This window comes from Callorhinus ursinus, unplaced genomic scaffold (genome assembly GCF_003265705.2).
Source record: "Callorhinus ursinus isolate GAN/ISIS: 27379988/994484 unplaced genomic scaffold, GSC_fseal_2.0 scaffold9, whole genome shotgun sequence".
Lineage (NCBI taxonomy): Eukaryota > Metazoa > Chordata > Mammalia > Carnivora > Otariidae > Callorhinus > Callorhinus ursinus.
This window is the reverse complement of record NW_027397071.1, coordinates 39,917,726-39,937,409: the sequence shown is the minus strand read 5'-3', so window position 1 is coordinate 39,937,409 and position 19,684 is coordinate 39,917,726. Positions and strand designations below refer to the sequence as shown.

At 37.6% G+C, this 19,684-nt stretch overlaps 1 protein-coding gene across 1 annotated transcript in view; it reads right to left on the bottom strand.

Annotated features, from left to right (window-relative positions):
* Nucleotides 1–19,684, bottom strand: part of ERICH3 (glutamate rich 3) — a 96,925-nt gene that overhangs the window by 11,644 nt on the left and 65,597 nt on the right. The window contains exons 11-12 of the mRNA XM_073896519.1: nucleotides 17,116–17,352; nucleotides 6,774–7,223 (exon numbers count right to left, since the gene is read on the bottom strand). Coding sequence (XP_073752620.1) covers nucleotides 6,774–7,223; nucleotides 17,116–17,352 — 687 coding nt within the window. The remainder of the gene's footprint in view (nucleotides 1–6,773; nucleotides 7,224–17,115; nucleotides 17,353–19,684) is intronic.

The following is a 19,684-nucleotide window of genomic DNA, read 5'->3' as shown; positions in this document are numbered from 1 at the left end:
GAACTTGGCTAGGGTCTAACCTTGAGGGTTTCCACCTAGAGGAAAGGAGGACTATGTCCGCTGAGCCCGGCGCCAGAACTGTGATACATCACTTTGTGTCCTTAACTACTTAGCCCTTCACCCCCCCGAGGCTCCTCTCCTTCCCTCTCTATAAAGATGACCATTAAAAGCAAAGGTAACTGTCCATTCTCACAGCCTTCAAAGCAAAATGGAGAGAATTCTTAGAATTCTTAGAAAAGCACTTTATCCACTCAAATGATATAGGACATTTTAAGATGTTTTTTAAATACCAAAATATTATTATCTGATGTTAGTTTTTTATTATGAAAACAAACATATTTTAAAATAATATATACAGTACTTTCCCCAAATAGGGAAATAGTACATATTCTTACTGAAAGCTTTAAAAGATTATAAAGTACAAAGAAAAAAACAAAAATTATCCTAGTTTTACCACTCAGAACTACTAGTTAACATTTGGGTGAATCTCTATGTATCTTTTTTACTCTACTCTTAGTATAGATAGCATTTTGTACCCCATTTTATTCATTTAGCAATATATTGTGACTATTTCCACATATCATTAAATAAAGATTCTTCAGTAACTACATAGAATGTTCTAATAAGTTTTTACTAAAATTTGATTAACCAATTGCCTGATTTGAATACTGTTATTTCCATTTGTGTGTGTGTGTGTGCACGCGCGTGTGTGTGTGATTATAAAGCTATTTTAAATACGACTTATAATCATTTTTGTATTTTTTTCTGACTATTCCCTTTGGGCAAATTCCTGGAATTGGACTTGCTCAAAGAGCATATTTTTAGAAGCTTTTGATATTTTTTTATATATTCTTCAAAAAAAAGGAGGTATCAACAAACAATTTCACCTGTAATGATGGAAGGCCGTATGTCCCTGTGCTTTGCCAACAATGTTACAATTTCCATCAATTCTTTCTATATTTGATAATTTTATAATTGAAAACTGGTGGCAAGGATACCTTTTTCAATGTTAGTAGGAAAGCCTTCTAAATTCATCCCCTTTTCTCTGCTTGTTTTGAAACAAAACAAACTGATCCCATCTCAAAACATACTAATAACCCTGAGCAATTCACTATCAGAGGAAAGTTTTGCCAAGAACTTTTCATCGGAATTTTAAGAAGAAGGCTATAAAGGCAGAGTTAAGATCTATCCAAGTTTATCCCAAGTTCCTGGTGCCCTCGAATACCACGTGTGTGATTCGATCGTTCTCTGTGTAGCCAATCAATTACCTTCCCAGCATGTCACCATGACAAACTTCATGACTAACACCATCTACCTACGCGGTGAAGATGCTCCTGCTTCCCCCCCGCCCCCCCCTCCGGCATCGAAGCACAGCCCACACAAACCCAGGATTAATTACAAACCCAAGCCCACAGCTGTTCAGAGACGACAGCTGTGGAGAGCTAATGTCTATCCTCCACACAGTATAGAATGGTATAGAATCATCTTTCTGCAACTTTCAGATCACGTCATTTGTATGCTCAAACCTTTCCAGTGGCTTCCCATCTCAGAATCAAATCCTCCCCATGGCATACGAGTTTCTCTCTCTGCCTCTTCTTCCACTCAGCTCCCTCCCGGTTTAGAGTCCCCGCATTTGCTCTTCCCTCTGCTTCCTGCGCGCTTCCTGCAGGGGGCAAAGTGGCTCTCCCCTGCACTTCATTCAGGTCTCTGCTCAAATGTCCCTTCATCAGAAAGGCCATCCCTGAAATAACAGCCCTTCCTCAACCCATTGCTCTGTCCTCTAACCCTGATTTTTCTTCTACACTTAGGCCAGAATACCCCAGTACTTGTTTATTTTTCACTTGTCAGGCATCTCTCGCACTAGAACATAAACTCCAGTATGGAAAGGGACGTCATGACGCTCACACTAAGAACAGTGTGGCATAAAGCAGATAACCAAAAAACTATTTACTGGCAGAGGAAATCTATTGGAACAAATAACTATGCTTTCACAATTCATCCAGAACTTGCACTTAGACCACAACTCACAACACATGATTGTCATGTTCTCTCATCAGGACCACCCAACTTGGCTGCGTGATGATCAGACTGCATATGACTCTAGCCATTACATTACTTAGGCTTAGATTACCTGGCCAAGCACTATGACCTCTTCTCATTTACATATAAAACAATAAAATGCCTGCTTCCATATACATTTCACAGTATACTTTATATTACAACATTCTGTTCTTAACATTTTATTTGTAATGTATAAATTATACTAACTTCACAAATTAATCTACCTAAATTGTTCTACTATTAGAACATAAAGCAAAGATCATGTCATAGTGCATTAAGACAGCTTAAACTGAAGATAACAGAGAAAAATAAACACATTATAATAACACTATGCCCTATCATACTGAATTACCTCCCAAGGACCCTGTCCCATTGTAGCTAGCAATTATAATCTTTTATTTTATCCACTTCACTGTGTATAACACATCTTTTGTATCAATTCGCCTGATTTGTTGGTGGACTGGACAAAGCCCAGTTAAGTGAGACACATAAAATAGAAGGAAAAATATCATTTTATGTTATCTGAAGGGCACAAAGGTATTGAATGTAGAACTTTACTACTTTATCCACTGCTATGATCTTAAATGAAAACAATTCAGATTAAGTTGTTTTCGTTTGGACACTATAAAACATCATTACCTGAGTGTGATTTTATAGCCCACAGACCTATTCCTAACATAATCACAGTTCATAATCAGCACCAAACAAATATGAGAGAGAATCTTCTACACATTATCTTGGCCCCCATTTTGACCTAAGGTTCTACTCAGAGATCTAAATAAAATAATACACATTTCACTCTTTACCACGCCTTCTGATCGAATGCAGCATGGTCACCTACATGGCCTTCTCTTCAAGCATTAACTTTGGTTCCATCCCTCTCTCCCTGAGCCATCTAACAGAAGACTCCATCAAGAAAGAGGAACTAGCCATAACCTCTTTGCTTGGCATCAGGCAAGTCAAGACCTGGTTTATTTTATCTGAAATTTTCTTAGAAATATTTATTCATATAAGGGACTTTGAGACTATTTATGACCTCTCTTCATCTGTTATTTTTTTGTAAAAAATATTTACAAATTTATTGTATCATTTCCTTGAATATACTTAAAACATAAGCACTCAAGAGTTATAATCTATGCATCCATGGATTTTGATAGCATTAATCCTTCTACATCTTTCTGAACATTTTACATGTTTTTTTTAATCTATTAATGTTTTATTTTCCACTGTACTTTATTCCCTCTGCCTCTGGGCCTCCATAACCCAGAAATTTTGTTCTTTCGTGGAAGATGAGTCATAGAACAAATCTATCAGTCCTTGCACAGAAGGCAACATATTTTTAAGAAAATTTGCAAAGTGATAAAATACTAAGGCAATACAGTAGAATACTATGTACAGTGATTAAGAATAAAGTACAGTTATGTGTGCTAATATGAAAAGGTATTGAAGATACAGTAATAAGTGAAAAAAAGGCAAGTGGTAAAACAAAATGTATGTTTCCATCTGTCTATAAAGATATACGCATATATGTAATATATGAATACATTTATATATGTGTATGGAGAGAAATTTTTCTGGAATCAGGCCTAAAAAATATTCTCTGCAGTTATGACTATGTTGCATGGGAAAGAGTAGAGGTGGGGCAAGGAAGACTAGCTTTCTTTTCATTCTCTCTGTTCTGTATTGTTTAAACTTTTCAACCAATCCTTTATAAGGAAAAAATTTTATCAAAAGCCTTAATATGTGATCCAGAAATTACACTCTTAGGAACCTAGCCTAAGAAAATAATTATAGATTTTAAATTACCTTAGGTAATAAGATATTAGAGTACTATTAATAATAGTGAAAATAGGGAAAAATATAAATATCCATAATAGGGGAATGGTTATAAGAAAACCACAGAATGGGATAACATACAGACATTGAACATATTTATTAAGATTACATAATAACATAAAAATGCTTATGTTATAACAATAAGAAAAAAAAGCAGGACACAATATTTTATAAAAAATATGACAACATAACTTTGTAAACCCTAAGTTTAGAAATAAAAAAACCTGACCAAATGTTGAAGGTGATTTTTTTGTGTGTGTGCTACATCTATGGGTAATTTTTTTAAATCTACTTTTCTCTACATTCTGACTATTATTTCATGTTATGTCGTAAGCTGTTAATGAAAAATAAACACTGACAAAGAGGCCTGCGACATTTATTAAAGCTTAAGAAAGATAAAAAGTCACAAACCTTGCCATCTAGTGTTGAAGTTGAACCTGCCTTAATAAAAGATAACAAAATGCTTTAGAATTATAGATGTTATCAAGTCAAGAACACAGACTTCCCATAATATGTAAGAAAAATGATAAACCTACACACTTTTCATTTCACACATCCAGAAAAAAACACCACCTCACTTTCTTCCAAGTGGCATGACTTCTAGCCCAATGTTTCTGCTATTCCATCCATCACCTAAATACAGCCTACGCGACATGCATCTTACTTTACAAAAAGATGTCTGTATACACAAGTCCAGGTAAACAATCTAGTTTTCTGAAGAGGAAGTAAAAGAAATAATGTCACTGTTACTACTGAACTTTAACATCTCTACCTTTTTTGGACAGCAGCTTGCCAAATTGTACAAATTTCCTAGATTGTACAGGGTATGTTCTAGAACTGAACAATGAAATCCACGATCAAAGACTTGAATTACTTTGTAAAAGGGTTTCAAATATACTTTTACAAAAATCTTAACTCACATATGGAAAAACCCCTTTGAAAACCTCAGAGGTATTCAATCCCAGGGCAGAAGTTGGCAAACTTTTTCTAGTAAGGGCCACATAGTGAATTCTTAAGGCTTTGTGAGCTGTCAGGAAGTCTCTGCCCTTGCAATGCAAAAGCAGCTGTTAATAATGTGTAAGCAAATGAGCATAGCTCTATTCCAGTGAAACTTTATTTTCTGACACTGAAATTTGAATTTAATTTTTTCATGTCACCACATATTATTCTTTTGATTTTTTTCAAACCACTGAAAAATTTTAAAAAACAAACAAAAAAATTTTAAAACATTCTTAGCTCACAGGCCATGCAAAAGAAGAAAAAAAGGTGGTAGGCCAGACGGGGCCTGTGGGTCGAAGTTTGTCAAACTGTATATTCTAGAGTTATCTGAATTTGCTACACCCCACTAACTGGAATGTTTTATCTTCTTTCATTCGATCTTAAAAATCATATCTAACCTTTAAAACCTTCCTCAAAAAAATCCTTCACGAAAACGTTCAAGGTGTACTTAACCAAATGGGACTTTCCCCTTCTTTTGAAACTCCTTAGCGTTGGTACCTTCTCTGGTTTTATGAATGACTACTGACCTTTGTCCAATTATTGGTGCCACACCTTCCTCTTAACATGTGATGGGTGGCACCCTCTCTTACACATTTCTTATTGGCCATGGTGCCCTGCACGTAGTAGAAGGTGAATAATGATTGAATTGAAAGATAACTATTCAACAACCTCAATTCCTAGATGTAGGCCCCAGTGGTTTAATAACAGCTCTTTAGGTCCTAAAAAAAAATTTTTAGAGACATTACAAGTAATCATAAGCTTTAAAACAGATGATTTTAGTAATATTAAAATGTGAAAACAGATCTTATCTCGGAATCAAGAAGAATGCCCACCATATTGGCAGGGGAGACAGATGAGCGAGAACAGGGGAAGAGGAGTGACAGGGCACAGGATGCCATGTGAGAGCCAAACATCTGGCAGGCATGATCCAGCTGTCCACAGGACACAACTTGGTCCTTTACCTGTCCCTCTAAATTTGAGAAAGGCATCAGACCTTCCACATGTCTAAGGTCCTGGGACCTGATTATTGTGGGACATTCTTCACTCTTCCCATATCAAATGAACTGTCTTGCATACTCACCCAGTGACCACTGGGTCAGAAAATCGAAATCACTCAGTTTCAGAGAAGAACTCAAAGTAAAGTTTGGAGTTTTCTATGAAACTGTCATATTTTTATCTAAATTTAAATTCCTATTGCACAGATAAAATACAAAATCTTTAAAAACCAGAGCCACTCTGCCTGAATTCATATCCTAGGAATGCTTCTTAGGAGCTATATAATCTTGACAACTTACTTAATCTCTCTGAGCCACAATTTTGTCACCTGTGAAAAAAAGACATGATGATAAGAGAACCTAACTCAGGGGATACTGGGCTGTTGTAAGGAGTAGATGAGTTAATATATATAAATGTTTAGAACTGGCACATAGTAAGCACCTACCAATGTTAGCTATGTATGTATGTATGTGTGTGTGTGTGTGTGTGTGTGTGTGTATGTATATATAAGTGAATATATAGTTAAAAACAAATAGTATTTCTAATATTAAATCACCTCTAAAAAGCCACACATACCTTGCCTTCAGACACATACTGTGTTTTATTTGATTCTTGAGATAGAATTACCACAAGAAGGAATTTACAGAAAATAGGAAACAAGCTATGTCAGATTTATCAAGTAACTTTTAAAATGCAATAGAAGGAAAACAGCAAGCTGAAAGTACATGTATGATTATGTGATGAAGAGAGAAATAAGAAAAAAATGGAATGCCTCTGGCATTATCACAATCGCATTTCCCAAGCTTTGGCAGAAATGTAAGGACCCAAATCAGCTTCCATGCATGGGAACAATGGCAGGTCCACTCAATGGCCATACTTACCATCTTTTTCCACCCTACGGGGACCTGCCTTTTTGTCCTTCACCTTAGCAGTGCTTCCTTCCCAAAACCTACTCTTATCCTTTTCTTTTTCTTCTGTGGAAACATGTTCCCTGGACTTCTCAGATAAGCCCTCTGCAATCACTTGGGTTCCTTTCTCCATTTCTTCTTCAAGAACATTCTCCAAGCGTTCCTCTGTGGGCAGAGGCTTGGTCTCTATATCTGCTGTTATGAATTCTTGGTCTTCAATTTCAACTTCTAAGTAATCCTCAATTGGAAGGTGGGATTTTCCTGGCTCATCACTTTCACTTGACTCCTGAGAAGATGAACTTCTGGCCCTTCTGTTCGGGCTGTTTTCAGCGTGGGCCCCTCTATCTCCCGGTGCAGACTCATCTTCACTGCAACTAGAACATGGGTGACTTCTGGATGAAGATGATGAAACAGTCTTTATATCTAAAAAATAAAAATGATGACATCATTGTTTTTCCATAAAGCACTTGGTTTAATTGTGGGAATCAGGTGAGTAATAATCATACTAAAATTTTTAATATAGATTAATAGACTTAGTGCCCATTTCACATATATTGCACATAATTGTCAAGATAAAGAAAAACCAATGTAATCTGTGAGTCTCTAGAAGTTTTCTTTAAAAAAAAGATTTTTTACTTATTTGAGAGAGGGAGAGAGAGAGAGAGAGTGAGCGAGCATAAGCTGGGGGTTGGGGAGGAACAGAGGCAGAGGGAGAAGCAGACTCCCCGCTGAGCAGGAAGCCCGACTAAGCGGGGCTCGATCCCACCCCTGAGATCATGCCCTGAGCTGAAGGCAAACGCTTAACCAGCTGAGCCACCCAGCCGCCCCTCTAGAAGTGTTCCATAGGAAATCACATTTAACTGAAAACCAACTGTATTTATTCATTTATTTTTGAAAGCCACTTTATTAGAAAGCCTTTGTATCTATTTTATCGTAGAAGAAACTGGATAAGAGCGCTTATTCATTATCATCTTGAGTAGCCACAATATTCTCTGTGCATAAAATTTAAATTTTTATCTACTGTAATACCACCCATACCCAGCTAGCAAGGTGTACTAGAAAGATTGATGCATTTGCATGAATACCAAGACACTTTAAAGATATTCTGAGGTGATGCTCGTGTGTGTGTGTGTGTGTGTGTGTGTGTGTGTAGGAGGACATGTTGTCTTATTTTGGGTCCCCCCAAAGCAGATGCTGAGGTCAGGATTCATGTGCAAGTGATGTATTAGGGATATGCTCCAGGAGAAACTTTTACAGGTGTGGGGGAAGCAGGGCAGGGAAGGGAAGAAGTCGATCAAGGGAGCTATTTCAAGCAACATCTCAACCTCAGCCTGATCCCACAAGGACCTCTGAGATCTAAATCATATTAGAATTTTTCCTCCCTTGAGGATCGAGTGCTCCAGTCAGATGTGGCTACCACTACCTCTCTGCCCCCCACCCCGCCAGGGGAAGGTAAACTCCTTGGCTCTTCCAGGCTCTCGGTGCAGGCAGGTGAAGCAGTTCCTTAGCCCAGGGCTGTCCTCTGAAGAAGGCAAAGGGTGCCAGAGCTGGGCAGAGATGGGCACATGGAATCAGTAAGAGGACTTCTAGGAGAGGGAGGCCGTGTGCTGATGGGATGCTACAGATACGCAGACTAGATTAACCAAAGCCAGAAATGGTTCCGTTCTTACTACCCAAAAGCACTTTCAAAAATCTCCAAGAAAGCCACATACACCCTGAATCTCTGGAAGGAAGACGCACAGCCTGAAAGTCACGGCATATGCTGGGGGCCAGATAAATACAAACCTGCTTTTGAGTTTTTCATCAACAGAGCTGTGTTTACAATAGCTTTTTATAGAATATATTTTCATATGAAATATCCTACACTTAAACGCTGCCTAGCTTCCTTGTTTTCTCTTCTCTGTGTGCTCCTTACTCTTTTCTCTGCTTCTTTTATTTCTGCTTGGCAGCTGCACAGACGACTGTAGCAGCTGATACAGACTTTAAGGGAAGAAATACCTGTCTTTCCTCTTCTCCTTTTCCTTCACACCCTCCAGCCCAAATGACTCTCCATGACAGGGCTTAGAATTTTAAGTATAGACACAGAGACTTATCAGAGTTTCCACAAAGATTTGAGAGATGCTACACAGCAGTAAAACACAAACTCTAAAAAGCCTTTAAGCAACAGAACCCCTTAAGTACAATTCCATTTGTTCCTATCTCCCAACTCCCTTGACAGGCGCCAGATGACCACTGTTTCTCAAAGGAACGCATACTTCAACCACTCATTCTTTATCTCCATTTTATAAAATCTGTCTCTCAGTAGGGAACACAGCAGATCAAGGACAGTTGTTCTCTATCTTATTTGTACCACTTCAGAAAATTTAGGGACTAGGATCTCACCCTCTCTTAAGCATTTCACATTTTTTTTAAAGAAAAACAACTCCTATTTGCTAGTTGTTCAATCAATGGCTCTCATTAATAGCACAATTAGCTAGAAGGCAATATTATACTTGTTCTACACTCCCAAAAATATTCATATCTACCATCTTTAATATTTATATGATGACTCTGACTTTTGGCTCTGAGAGTTGTTCACATAATAAGAAAAATGAGCATTCCCCTACCTTTCTTTCGTAGCTTCTATTAGTTGTGTTGTTTTATTTCAAAAGCCTGAATCACACTCTGGCTCATTTTGAGTCAGTCCCTTAGAGAAGAAAGATCAGGAGAATGAATGGCCTTCAAGAGGCAAGGGTACCTGACCTCCCATATAAACTCATTTCAGTTTTCCAATTTCTCTCTAACCTTGCTGTGCAATTTAGCTTCACTCTCATTTCTTTCTCTCATTTTCATGCAGACACTGGGGCAAGACTTTGCCTACAAATAAAAGCTCAAAATGTTTCAGGGCCATGGAATGGGATTTTCAACACTAATTTTATTTATTGTCTTAGAAATGAAGCAAGTTTTTATATAAAAATTTTTGTCTAAAAGAACTTTTTACATGAAAGAACTGCGAGGGCACATACTTAATATTTTTTGTCACTAGGAGGGAAAAAATTATCTTGAAGGCGTGTGAGTAAGCAACTCCGGCTCCCACCCAATTCTATCTGTCTCTGCATGGCTCCCTGCAGGTACTGAAGCTAAAAGCATCTGCTCTTGATCTTTATGGTAAAGACATGATGTTCACTTGTTGGTGTGGCGCCATGATTCCATGCCCTACCAGGCACCTCTGACTTTCCGCCCTGCACATTCAATCAGGCTCCAAACCCTTCACCGTCTCTCTCTTCCTGTCACTGATAACTCTTCCTTCTTTTACATCACTATTATTTCACACAACATGAGACTGAGGGAAAATAATAATTTCTTCTGTAAGATGAAACTAGGTGTTTCAATCATGATTCAGCTGCTGACTAGCTTTGACTTTGGCTCTTCCAGTTAACCTCTCTAAGCCTCTGTTTTCTTGACTATAAAATGGGGCTAATCCTCTCTGTAAGTCATTGTAGAAATTACATGACACAAAATCAAACAATGTTTTCTTTATGAATTCCAGTCCTTCCCCCTCTATGAAATCATACACGTTAAGTATTGTCTAATACATTTCTTTCTTGTGATTTCACCCTGTGCATTATACGAAGAATAGTAATTGCAGTGACTGTTTGCTGAGGAAAAATAAATACAGACCTGATCATGATTATGTATGTACCTACTGTGTACCAAACAAGGAGGTTAAGCACTTTATAAATATCTCATTTAATCCCATGGAATAGCTATTTTCTTTTTCTAGATCTAAAAAGTAAAGGGGGCACCTGGGTGGCTCAGTTGGTTAAGCGTTCAGCTCTTGGTTTCGGCTCAGGTCATCATCTCAGGCTGGTGAGATTGAGCCCTGCATCAGGCTCCTCACTTATCACAGAGTCCACCTGAGATTCTCTGCCTCTCTCTCTCCATCTGCACCACCTCCCCACTCATACTCACTCGCTCTCTCTCTAAAATAAATAAATAAATTCAATTTAATTTAAAAAGAACGTAAGGCCCAGAGAAGTTAAATAATACCCAATGCCCATTAGCTATAAAGTAGCAAGTTTGTAAAACATTTTTTTTTTTTGTAATGACCCACTGTAGTAAAACTAAGACCACTCTACTTGCCAAAAGGCCTTCAAACAGAGCGTACCACACCCACTGTCATGGACCTACTATTGCTTCTCTTAACTAACTTTGCACTGTTACCACCCCAGGATGACAAATGGAAAATCGTTATCTCCAAAACATCAGAACTCATGGAATTCAGCCTGTCCTCCGTTTTATATCCCTAGTGGTCCTTCTCCATTTGGCCACTATATATATGTATGTATCAGTAACCTCCACTGTTTGTACTGCCTGCTTTGCCAAGTTGAAACACACCTGTGTGTTTCAACCGCTCACACATCCACAGTCAACACCAGCCCAGAAAATTCAGGATGAACTCCGCTACCCCCTCTCGTAACTGAGGTTCTGAGTTGTTCTTCACCTTTCTACCCACTTCCATAGATTCATTCATGAAATGCATATTGAGCACCTCCTATATGTCAGGCATCGTGCTAGGTTCTAAGGACACAGTAGAGAAAAAGGCAGACCAGGACCCTGCTTCCACAGAGATTACACACTCTAGCCAGACACTGCTTCCTTTCGCACGAGCACAACAGCTCAACTGTCCATGTTCACTCAGGTGTTTGTCCATGCTCCTTACACTGACCTTGGACAGCTCTCTCAGGAGCTGCTGTTAACACTCGTCCTGCAATCAGTAGCCGTATGGTCTGTTTTGAACCAATTATAAGTCCTGACCTTAGTTTTGAATCATTTCCTCACCCCCTAGCATAGAGCATGGTTTTACTATAGTTTAAATTCACCATTTTCTCCATTAGTGTCCTGATTTTAACTACTTTGTTTTGGGTTCACTAGCTTGAGGTCCCATGGACACTTCAAGTGCACAAACTCAGTACAAATATGTAAATTCAGTTAAAAACAACTAGCTTTCAGCCCAATAACATACCATGCATCCCAACCCAGTGGATCCAATACTCTTCCAAACTAATAGAAATTGCTTCTCTCTCTCCCATTCTTTAGTCCAGGGGTTCACAGCAAAATCTGCGTGGATGCTGCTCCTATTGTCTTCAAATTGGCCATGACACATGAATTTATACCTCCTACTATTACTCATATTAATAGTTCTATCTTGATTATACACATGAGCTCATAAAAATCTGTTTATACTTTATATTAGATACTATGGTTTAGTCAATATTTTCATGTACAATAATGCCTAGTTAGACAAATGCCTCTGTACTCATAAATATTGCAGAATGAATGGATGCTTAATGAAAATAAAAGTTGAAATCATTAAATTCCAGCTATAAACAGTAACTAGTTATTTGTCTTAAGGGAGAGCATATGTCCTCACACTGATAATTTATGACTCAATTCATCAATGAGACAAATATACACATTACTTTGTAAGAATAAATATCTACAGGTAAATGCAGCTCTAGCAGGAGGAGATGAAAAAAACTGAAAAAGCTTAAAAGTTCCTCCATATCTACCTTTAATTGCACTTTAAACATTAAAATGAGTACTTAAAATACTGAGAATATAATCAAATCCTGTATCACACCGTGCTAAGTCCTTTTACATTTATCCACTAAGATTAAGCTTTCACTGGGTGTCTCAGTAATGCCTTTGTTGTGTATAAGGGAGATTCAAACCTGTAGAGAAATATCTCATAGGAAAGTGTTTTATGTGGACTAAAAGATGATACTGCATTTAAATATTCACCTGAAAGCCATGACTTCCTACTTCAATAATCAAAATGTGAATATGGATTGAGGAATTCTTACCATTCAGAAAAACTGAAGTTTAATCATGCAAAAAAAAAAAATCACACATATAGACGCTGACCAGAAGGCCATCTACAGTCTTCCCCTAGTCCTCTCTGTTCAAGGAGCAGTCAAGTTACACTGAAGTCCACAGAATGTGGTTTCACAGCATCTATAATTTCAACACAGAAGAAGCAGTCTCCCCTCATATGCTTCTCTTCGATAGTTAGGCCAGGAAATGAAGAGTAAGATTCTTGAAGTCAATAAGTCAAGTAAATAGAATATTTTTTGTGACTCTGGAATTTTAAAAGTCTATAAGGCCTGTTTCTTCAACAGACTGGAAAATAGCACAAGTGAAATATTATCTTTCTTACTTGAAAAAGCATTTGCTTTAATTCTTCTATTCTTTGCAATTCTGGGAAGAGATTCTCTCTCTCTCTGAAATCGTTCTAAGAAGCTATTGATTCTTTACCTCTTACTTATAAGCCTTATCATCCAAACTGTCCATGAAAGTATAAAAGTATATTCCCAGCGACATGACACTTTTCCCCTCAACCTTAGAACATTCATCTATGACAATGTATTTTCAACTAGTGACTTAGCGCCTGGGGTTGCCAACACAAATGCAGAGAAAAGGAAGCTGTCATTCTTTTTAAACGATGGGAAGTCTCACACGTCATCCCTAAACCAGGGTGCTCTCTTCGTGGCTCTCGGTCCCTAGCACTCATCACTCATGGGCTGCTCAGCACAGAGCATTCATCAAGGCGGGCCCACGCCATTGTTAGCTGGCAGTTTAAATGGGGCCAACTTGTCACCACAATGACAGCCTGGGCAATTGTTTGCCCTCTGGGAACAGGTGCAGGCAGGTTCAAATGAAACACATCCAAATACTAACAGCAAGATTCTTAATCATGTCAATAAAAAGGATGAACTGGTGTCTCAGACTCAGTGGTCACAATATGCCTCTTACACTTTTGAAGATGAAATGCTGTCTGGCTTTTTAATAGAGTGTTCCAAGGAACCCGCTGTGTCATTATCATTTTTAATACATGCTACTTTGTTTGCTGGATGAAATCTCTAATTCAGATATCCCGCATGCTAAAAGGAATGTTTCTGAATAACACAAGGCCAGGTTATCAAAATCAAGGGATGGGAAATAAAAGAGCTGGGAAGTAGAGGAAAGAAACAGTAATAAGCAATGAGATTTTATTTCAAAATAATGGCAAAGTTTTAATGTAAATACCAAAAATGCAAAAGAGCTCTTAAAAAGGATAGCTTAATAATATCATTATTGAAACAACAAAATAAAATAGTTGGCAAATTTAATCTCTGGCTCTTAAATTTCCCATTTGCGGGCTAGATTTTATATGTTCTGGTAGCATTCACTACATATCTCTTCAAAAATATTACATATAATAATGCAGCTAACGCTATACAATCTTTTTCAATAAAATTCTAAGGTGTGCCACGAATAAAAGCACCTTAGTATTCTGTTTTTTAAAAATATTTTATTTATTTATTTGAGAAAGAGAGAATGAGAGACAGAGTATTCTTAGTGTTAAAACAATCAAGTAATTGCATAATATTTACAAAATATCTTTTAGGAAATCATCTCTGTGAAGAATAACAAAGACAACATACTGTCCTAGCTTCCATAGTTGTAACAACTTTGTGTTATTACCTCGTGTAATTAATTTGAGGGGTGAAATTTAACATATGAAACAAGAAGAGATAATGAATAAGAGAATAATGAATTACTGAATGATAGAGTTTTATGAAATAAAGAGCTTAGCGAAGGCTGGCAAGCTAGGAGTGTGTCTTGGGAGAGCAGGGGCCTCAGCTGGAACTGAGCTCAATGCCTGGGAGTGGACAGGGAAGTCCATCCAGGGAGGAGAAAGGTCAATTTGAGTAAAAGTAGAAAATGTCCACTTTTATCTCCTCTAATCAAAAACAAAACAAAAAAACAGAGGCTAGAGAAGAAGATGAAGAGCTCACGATAAGTGCCTCTAAAATGCATAGTCTTGAGGAAGCAGAATCCTTTTATTGGGGGGATTTGCTTTACTTTTAGATAAATAGATATTTTCTCATTTGGAACAATATTATATTGTTTCTCCAAAATCCAGGCTCTGAAGTTGGGTAATGTTTGTGTGGTTCCACTGCTTTCTGGCGTGTGAGTTACTTAATCCCACCATATCCAAGTTCAATTATTTGTAAAATGGAGATAAAAAGAAACAGTACCTGCTTTTTAAGATTGGTTGAGGTAAATCAGATAATTCATATAAAATATTTAGTATAGTGCTTAGCACAGAGTCTTAATAAACAATACCTTTTGGATGCCTTTCCAAACATAGGATTCCAATTATTTATATGCAAGCAGTATTCAGTGTTAAAGCTTACCTATTCTGTCAGTTATTCAATAATTACAGGTCTAAATGATTAAGGCGTTCCCTCCAAGGAAGATCCAAGTACTAGCCTATATCCCTCTCTGTTTGAACATAAAAATTTGTTCTTAGAAAAAATCCATCTGATCCCAAGAAAACAAAATGATTATGTAGCACAAAAATAATCCCAGATGACCAAATATTCAAAGGATGTACTGAATCTTCATGAAATCAACACTTGTTAATTCCCCACCATTACTGAAGAAATGAAAAATTGAGTCCCTTGTGTTTTGAACCATTATATTTACATGCAAACACATTTTCAATTCTTTTCCAGGTTCAAGTCACTCATATAATTTCTTAACAATTTGATTCATGTGACATCACTCTTCCATAGAATTCTTTAACTTTCTCTATGTCATATAGGAATATAAACTTAAATCCAATATTCACATTAAATTGAGAAAAGAGCTTATATATTAGGCATGCCTGGAAACATAAAGTGTAAGTATTAAGAGAAATTATAGAAAGGGCCTAGTTTAGACTTTATAAAAAATATTTCAATGCCTGGCCATTAATCTTGAGTGCATCTTTCAACTGTAATAAAAGTGACAGCATATCGTGTTTTCAAGTTTACTAATAGCGAACATCATTCTAAATTTTCACTTTGTGCTTCACTCTTTGCTTTAACTGTCAGGAAACTCAGGATTAAATTTCTAGTTCAAGCTTAGTGATGGTCCCATCTATGGTTCCTAGTAAAATTATCTTCTCTTTTACTCTAAATAATTTCTGTATTTTATTGCCTTTATGTGTGTGCATGAAATTTTAGAATAGGTTTGCTTAAATTATTTCTTGAAGAGAGTGGAACTAAAATATTTGCTCTTGGTTACTGAATTTACTCTTATTTTATATTATCCCAATATACTCCTTCAATTCAAAATTTTGAATTTTATACAGTAGAAAATGTTGAGAGGTGGAAAGAATGGGGGAAATGGACAGCAATTTAAAAAGTCATCATAGGGGTGGCTGGGTGGCTCAGTCAGTTGGGCGTCTACTTTTGGCTTGGGTCATGATCCCAGGGTTCTGAGATCCAGCCCCGCATTGGGCTCCCTGCTCTGAGGGGAGTCTGCTTCTCCCTCTCCCTCTGCCTGCCGCTACCGCTGCTTGTGCACACACATTCTCTGTCTCTCTCTCTGTCAAATAAATAATTAAATCTTAAAAAAAAAAAGTCATCATAACGTAACCTCATTCTCTAGCCCAAAGCAAACTACAAAGACATACATATACTTAAATACGACAGGGTTATTGTTGTAACTGGTAAATGCCCTCAATGTACCAGGAAAGATCTCTGATTAACTAAGAATCACATAACCTTGACCAAACCCTTTTATTGGACAAAGCAAGAAATTGGTTCCTTCTTTGACTGAACATGATTTTGGGGAACTAAGGTCTTTAAAAGAGTCTTAAAATGTTTGAGGTATGTCTCAGATGATAAGGGTTTCTTTCTCTACCTAAAAACCTTTCTGTATGTTCCCCATGAAAATTCAGAGTCTCTTTAAGCTTAAAGACTGTGAGGGAGCCTCCTTTGTCAAAAGAGATAATCCTTCCATGAAACTAAGATGACAGCATCCTGTGTGCAAGGTAAGTGAAGACAAAAAAGTGAACCTAGGGTAGGAATCTTCAACTTTCCTTTTAACTGAATGAGAGGTTCTTTTCATTTTTCTAAGGCTACAAAATGGTGTATGCACATGAGAATACGTGTGTGTGTGTGTGTGTGTGTGTGTGTGTGTGTGTGTGTGTAAGAGGGGATACTTTGGGATTTAAAGAAAAAAAAAAGGAGTAACTTTCTAAGTAAACAGAGGACATGTCACTAAAAGCTTTACCTGACCCCTGTTGAAAAATCCCAGCAAACTAAGGAAAGAAGGAATTACGGAATGACCCCATAAATTAGGTATCTATGGAAGCCTGATTGATCATCATTCTCTGGTTAGGGAACCAGGCTCTAAACACTCCCTTAAAAGAGGATCATCCCATTAAATAGAAAGAAAAGAAAAGGAGTGAGCACACTTGCCGAACAGCCCATGTCCCAGGACCCGGGAAACAACTTGCCTTGTTTATCCTCCTGTAGCTCACTGTCACAGCATCCACCCCCTTCATCCTTCATATTGTCATCAGCATCTGCGGCCCTCTGCGACAAGGTTTCACTCTCCTTTTCAGGGTCTAAATGATCTTTTTCATCACCTGAGGGTGACTTTGACATCTCATTCATTTGATCATCAGCCTGTCCTTCTTCATTAGCTTTCTCATCTTGTTTCTCCTCATCTACTTCAAAATCTTCTTCATATTCTGAGGGAAAAAAAATCACCACTATAAGAAGGAAAATAGAATCTCTGATACTTAACCCATTTTACTTTAATGAGAACTTTGACTCCACTACACTCTCTTCTTTGGGCCTTTCTTTGCTTCTTTTTCACACAATTACTGAACACGGAAAACCAACAGCAAATGATCAAAGATTGCAATCAGCTACATACACAAGAGCACAAAAGAAATAAAGCTCCAAATGACGAGCCTGAAACCTAATGAAAGTTCATTTACAAATGGACATCATCATCTACAATAACCAAAATAGACAAGAGAAGAACTTGATAGAAAAACAATAAATTAGAAATAAATTAAAAATGAAGAGAACAGGATTATAATAATGAAAGTTAATTCGGAGACCCAGTGAGGTCATATTTCATATGAAGAATGTTCAAAATATTTGGATATCAAGTTAATGAATAGTGAAGCGGAAAAATTCAATTAATCAAGTCCAAAGGCCCTGAGAAGTAATACTGTGAATAGCACATTCTTTGAGAACCAAATGGACATCAAGAAAAGGCATTATGAGGCATTCTATACTTAGACCAGAACCCAAATCATATGCATTATTCATCCCTACAGTCAATGAAATAATTACATTCCAAGGATAAAAAATTCTTATAAAATAGAACATTCCTGTCACAGCTACTAATTTGCTTCATTCCCTACAGAGGTGCAACAAATCCACAGCAGAAAAAGGAAATTGTCACATCAGATAAACTCCAGCTGTCCCTTGTGGTTATGATTTTTCACCTTTCATATTTAATTGTTCCCCTTTTTCCTCCACCAAAAACTAAAAATCTTGAAATGACAACATGCCAAGGATAGAGAGCAAAAGGATTTCATGCAGAACCAATTAAGCAAATAAACAATTATCTTTAAAATAAAAATTACAGGGAAAATAAAGCTTTCCCTATTTTGTGTGTTTTAGTTATTAGATATTCTGGCTTCCTTGCCAGTGGTGGGGGCCTGTCAGGTAATTACTTAGAGCTATCCACCCTGCCCCAATGAAAGAAACTTAATTTAGAAATGCAGGCCCCGTGCATATGAAGAAAGCTCTGTTAATGCAGAGATTGTATGAGGGAGATGTAAGGGGAAAAGTGAAATCAGAAACTTAGTGTAATGAAGAAAGGCAAACAAAGAGAATTCACAAGAAAGTTTTCACAAAAGAAATTTAATATGGAGAACATGAAATGCGAATTATTATCTGCAAACCAAAATTATAAATAAGAAGATGAAAAATTTGGTTTATAGTGTATGAAAGAAACAGGAAATACTAATAAAAACAAATATTTTTATCCAAATATTTCAGGCCAAATAATAGGATCGTTCCTCACTTGGCCCAGTCAGCTGTCAATCAATAAGCCTTTTTTGAGGACTCTCCAATTTTTGTGGAGGAAATAAGATGCAAATACACGGGCGCCTGGGTGGCTCAGTTGGTTAAGCGACTGCCTTCGGCTCAGGTCATGATCCTGGAGTCCCGGGATCGAGTCCCGCATCGGGCTCCCTGCTCAGCAGGGAGTCTGCTTCTCCCTCTGACCCTCCCCACCTCATGTACTTTCTCTCTCTCTCATTCTCTCTCTCTCAAATAAATAAGTAAAATCTTTAAAAAAAAAAAAGATGCAAATACACAAGAGATACAGTACTCATAGTAGTTTTTATACATGGTCCTCAGTAATGTTAGTTTCATCACTACTGGGCTTGATTGCTATGGATTTTCATATAGGACTCATGATTAATTACGTGAAATAGTGTCAAATGAATGGAATGGAATTAAAAAAGGGGGGGGCAGAAAGTCATTTGGAGATCGTGGAAGACTTCGTAAAAGGTGGAGTTTAGGTTAGCCACAGAACACACGGGCGTGAGAAACACATGCATCTATCACTTTACAGATATTTGCTGCTGGTCACAGGATAAGCAGGGGGCCAAGCAGAACGTGAGTGAACTGCTATAATCCATCAATAGTGTCACATAGCGGTGACATATGAGGGTTTTAGAGGCAGGCTGCCATGTGCCCAAGTCCAAGTGAAAACACTTGCTAACTATGTCACTTTACACAATTTGCTCAACATCTTCAAGGTTTAGTTTCTTCATCCGTGACATGGTAGTGCCTGCCTCACAAAGCAGTGGTGACTATTAAAGCAATAATCCCTGGAACAGGGGTGCCTGGGTGGCTCCGTTGGAGAAGCTTCTCCAGTGTCTGCTCAGGTCATGATCTCAGGGGTCCTGGGATGGAGCCCATGTCGGGCTCTCTGCTCAGCGGGGAGTCTGGTTCTCCCTCTGTCCCCCGCTTGTGGTCTCTCTCACTTGCTAT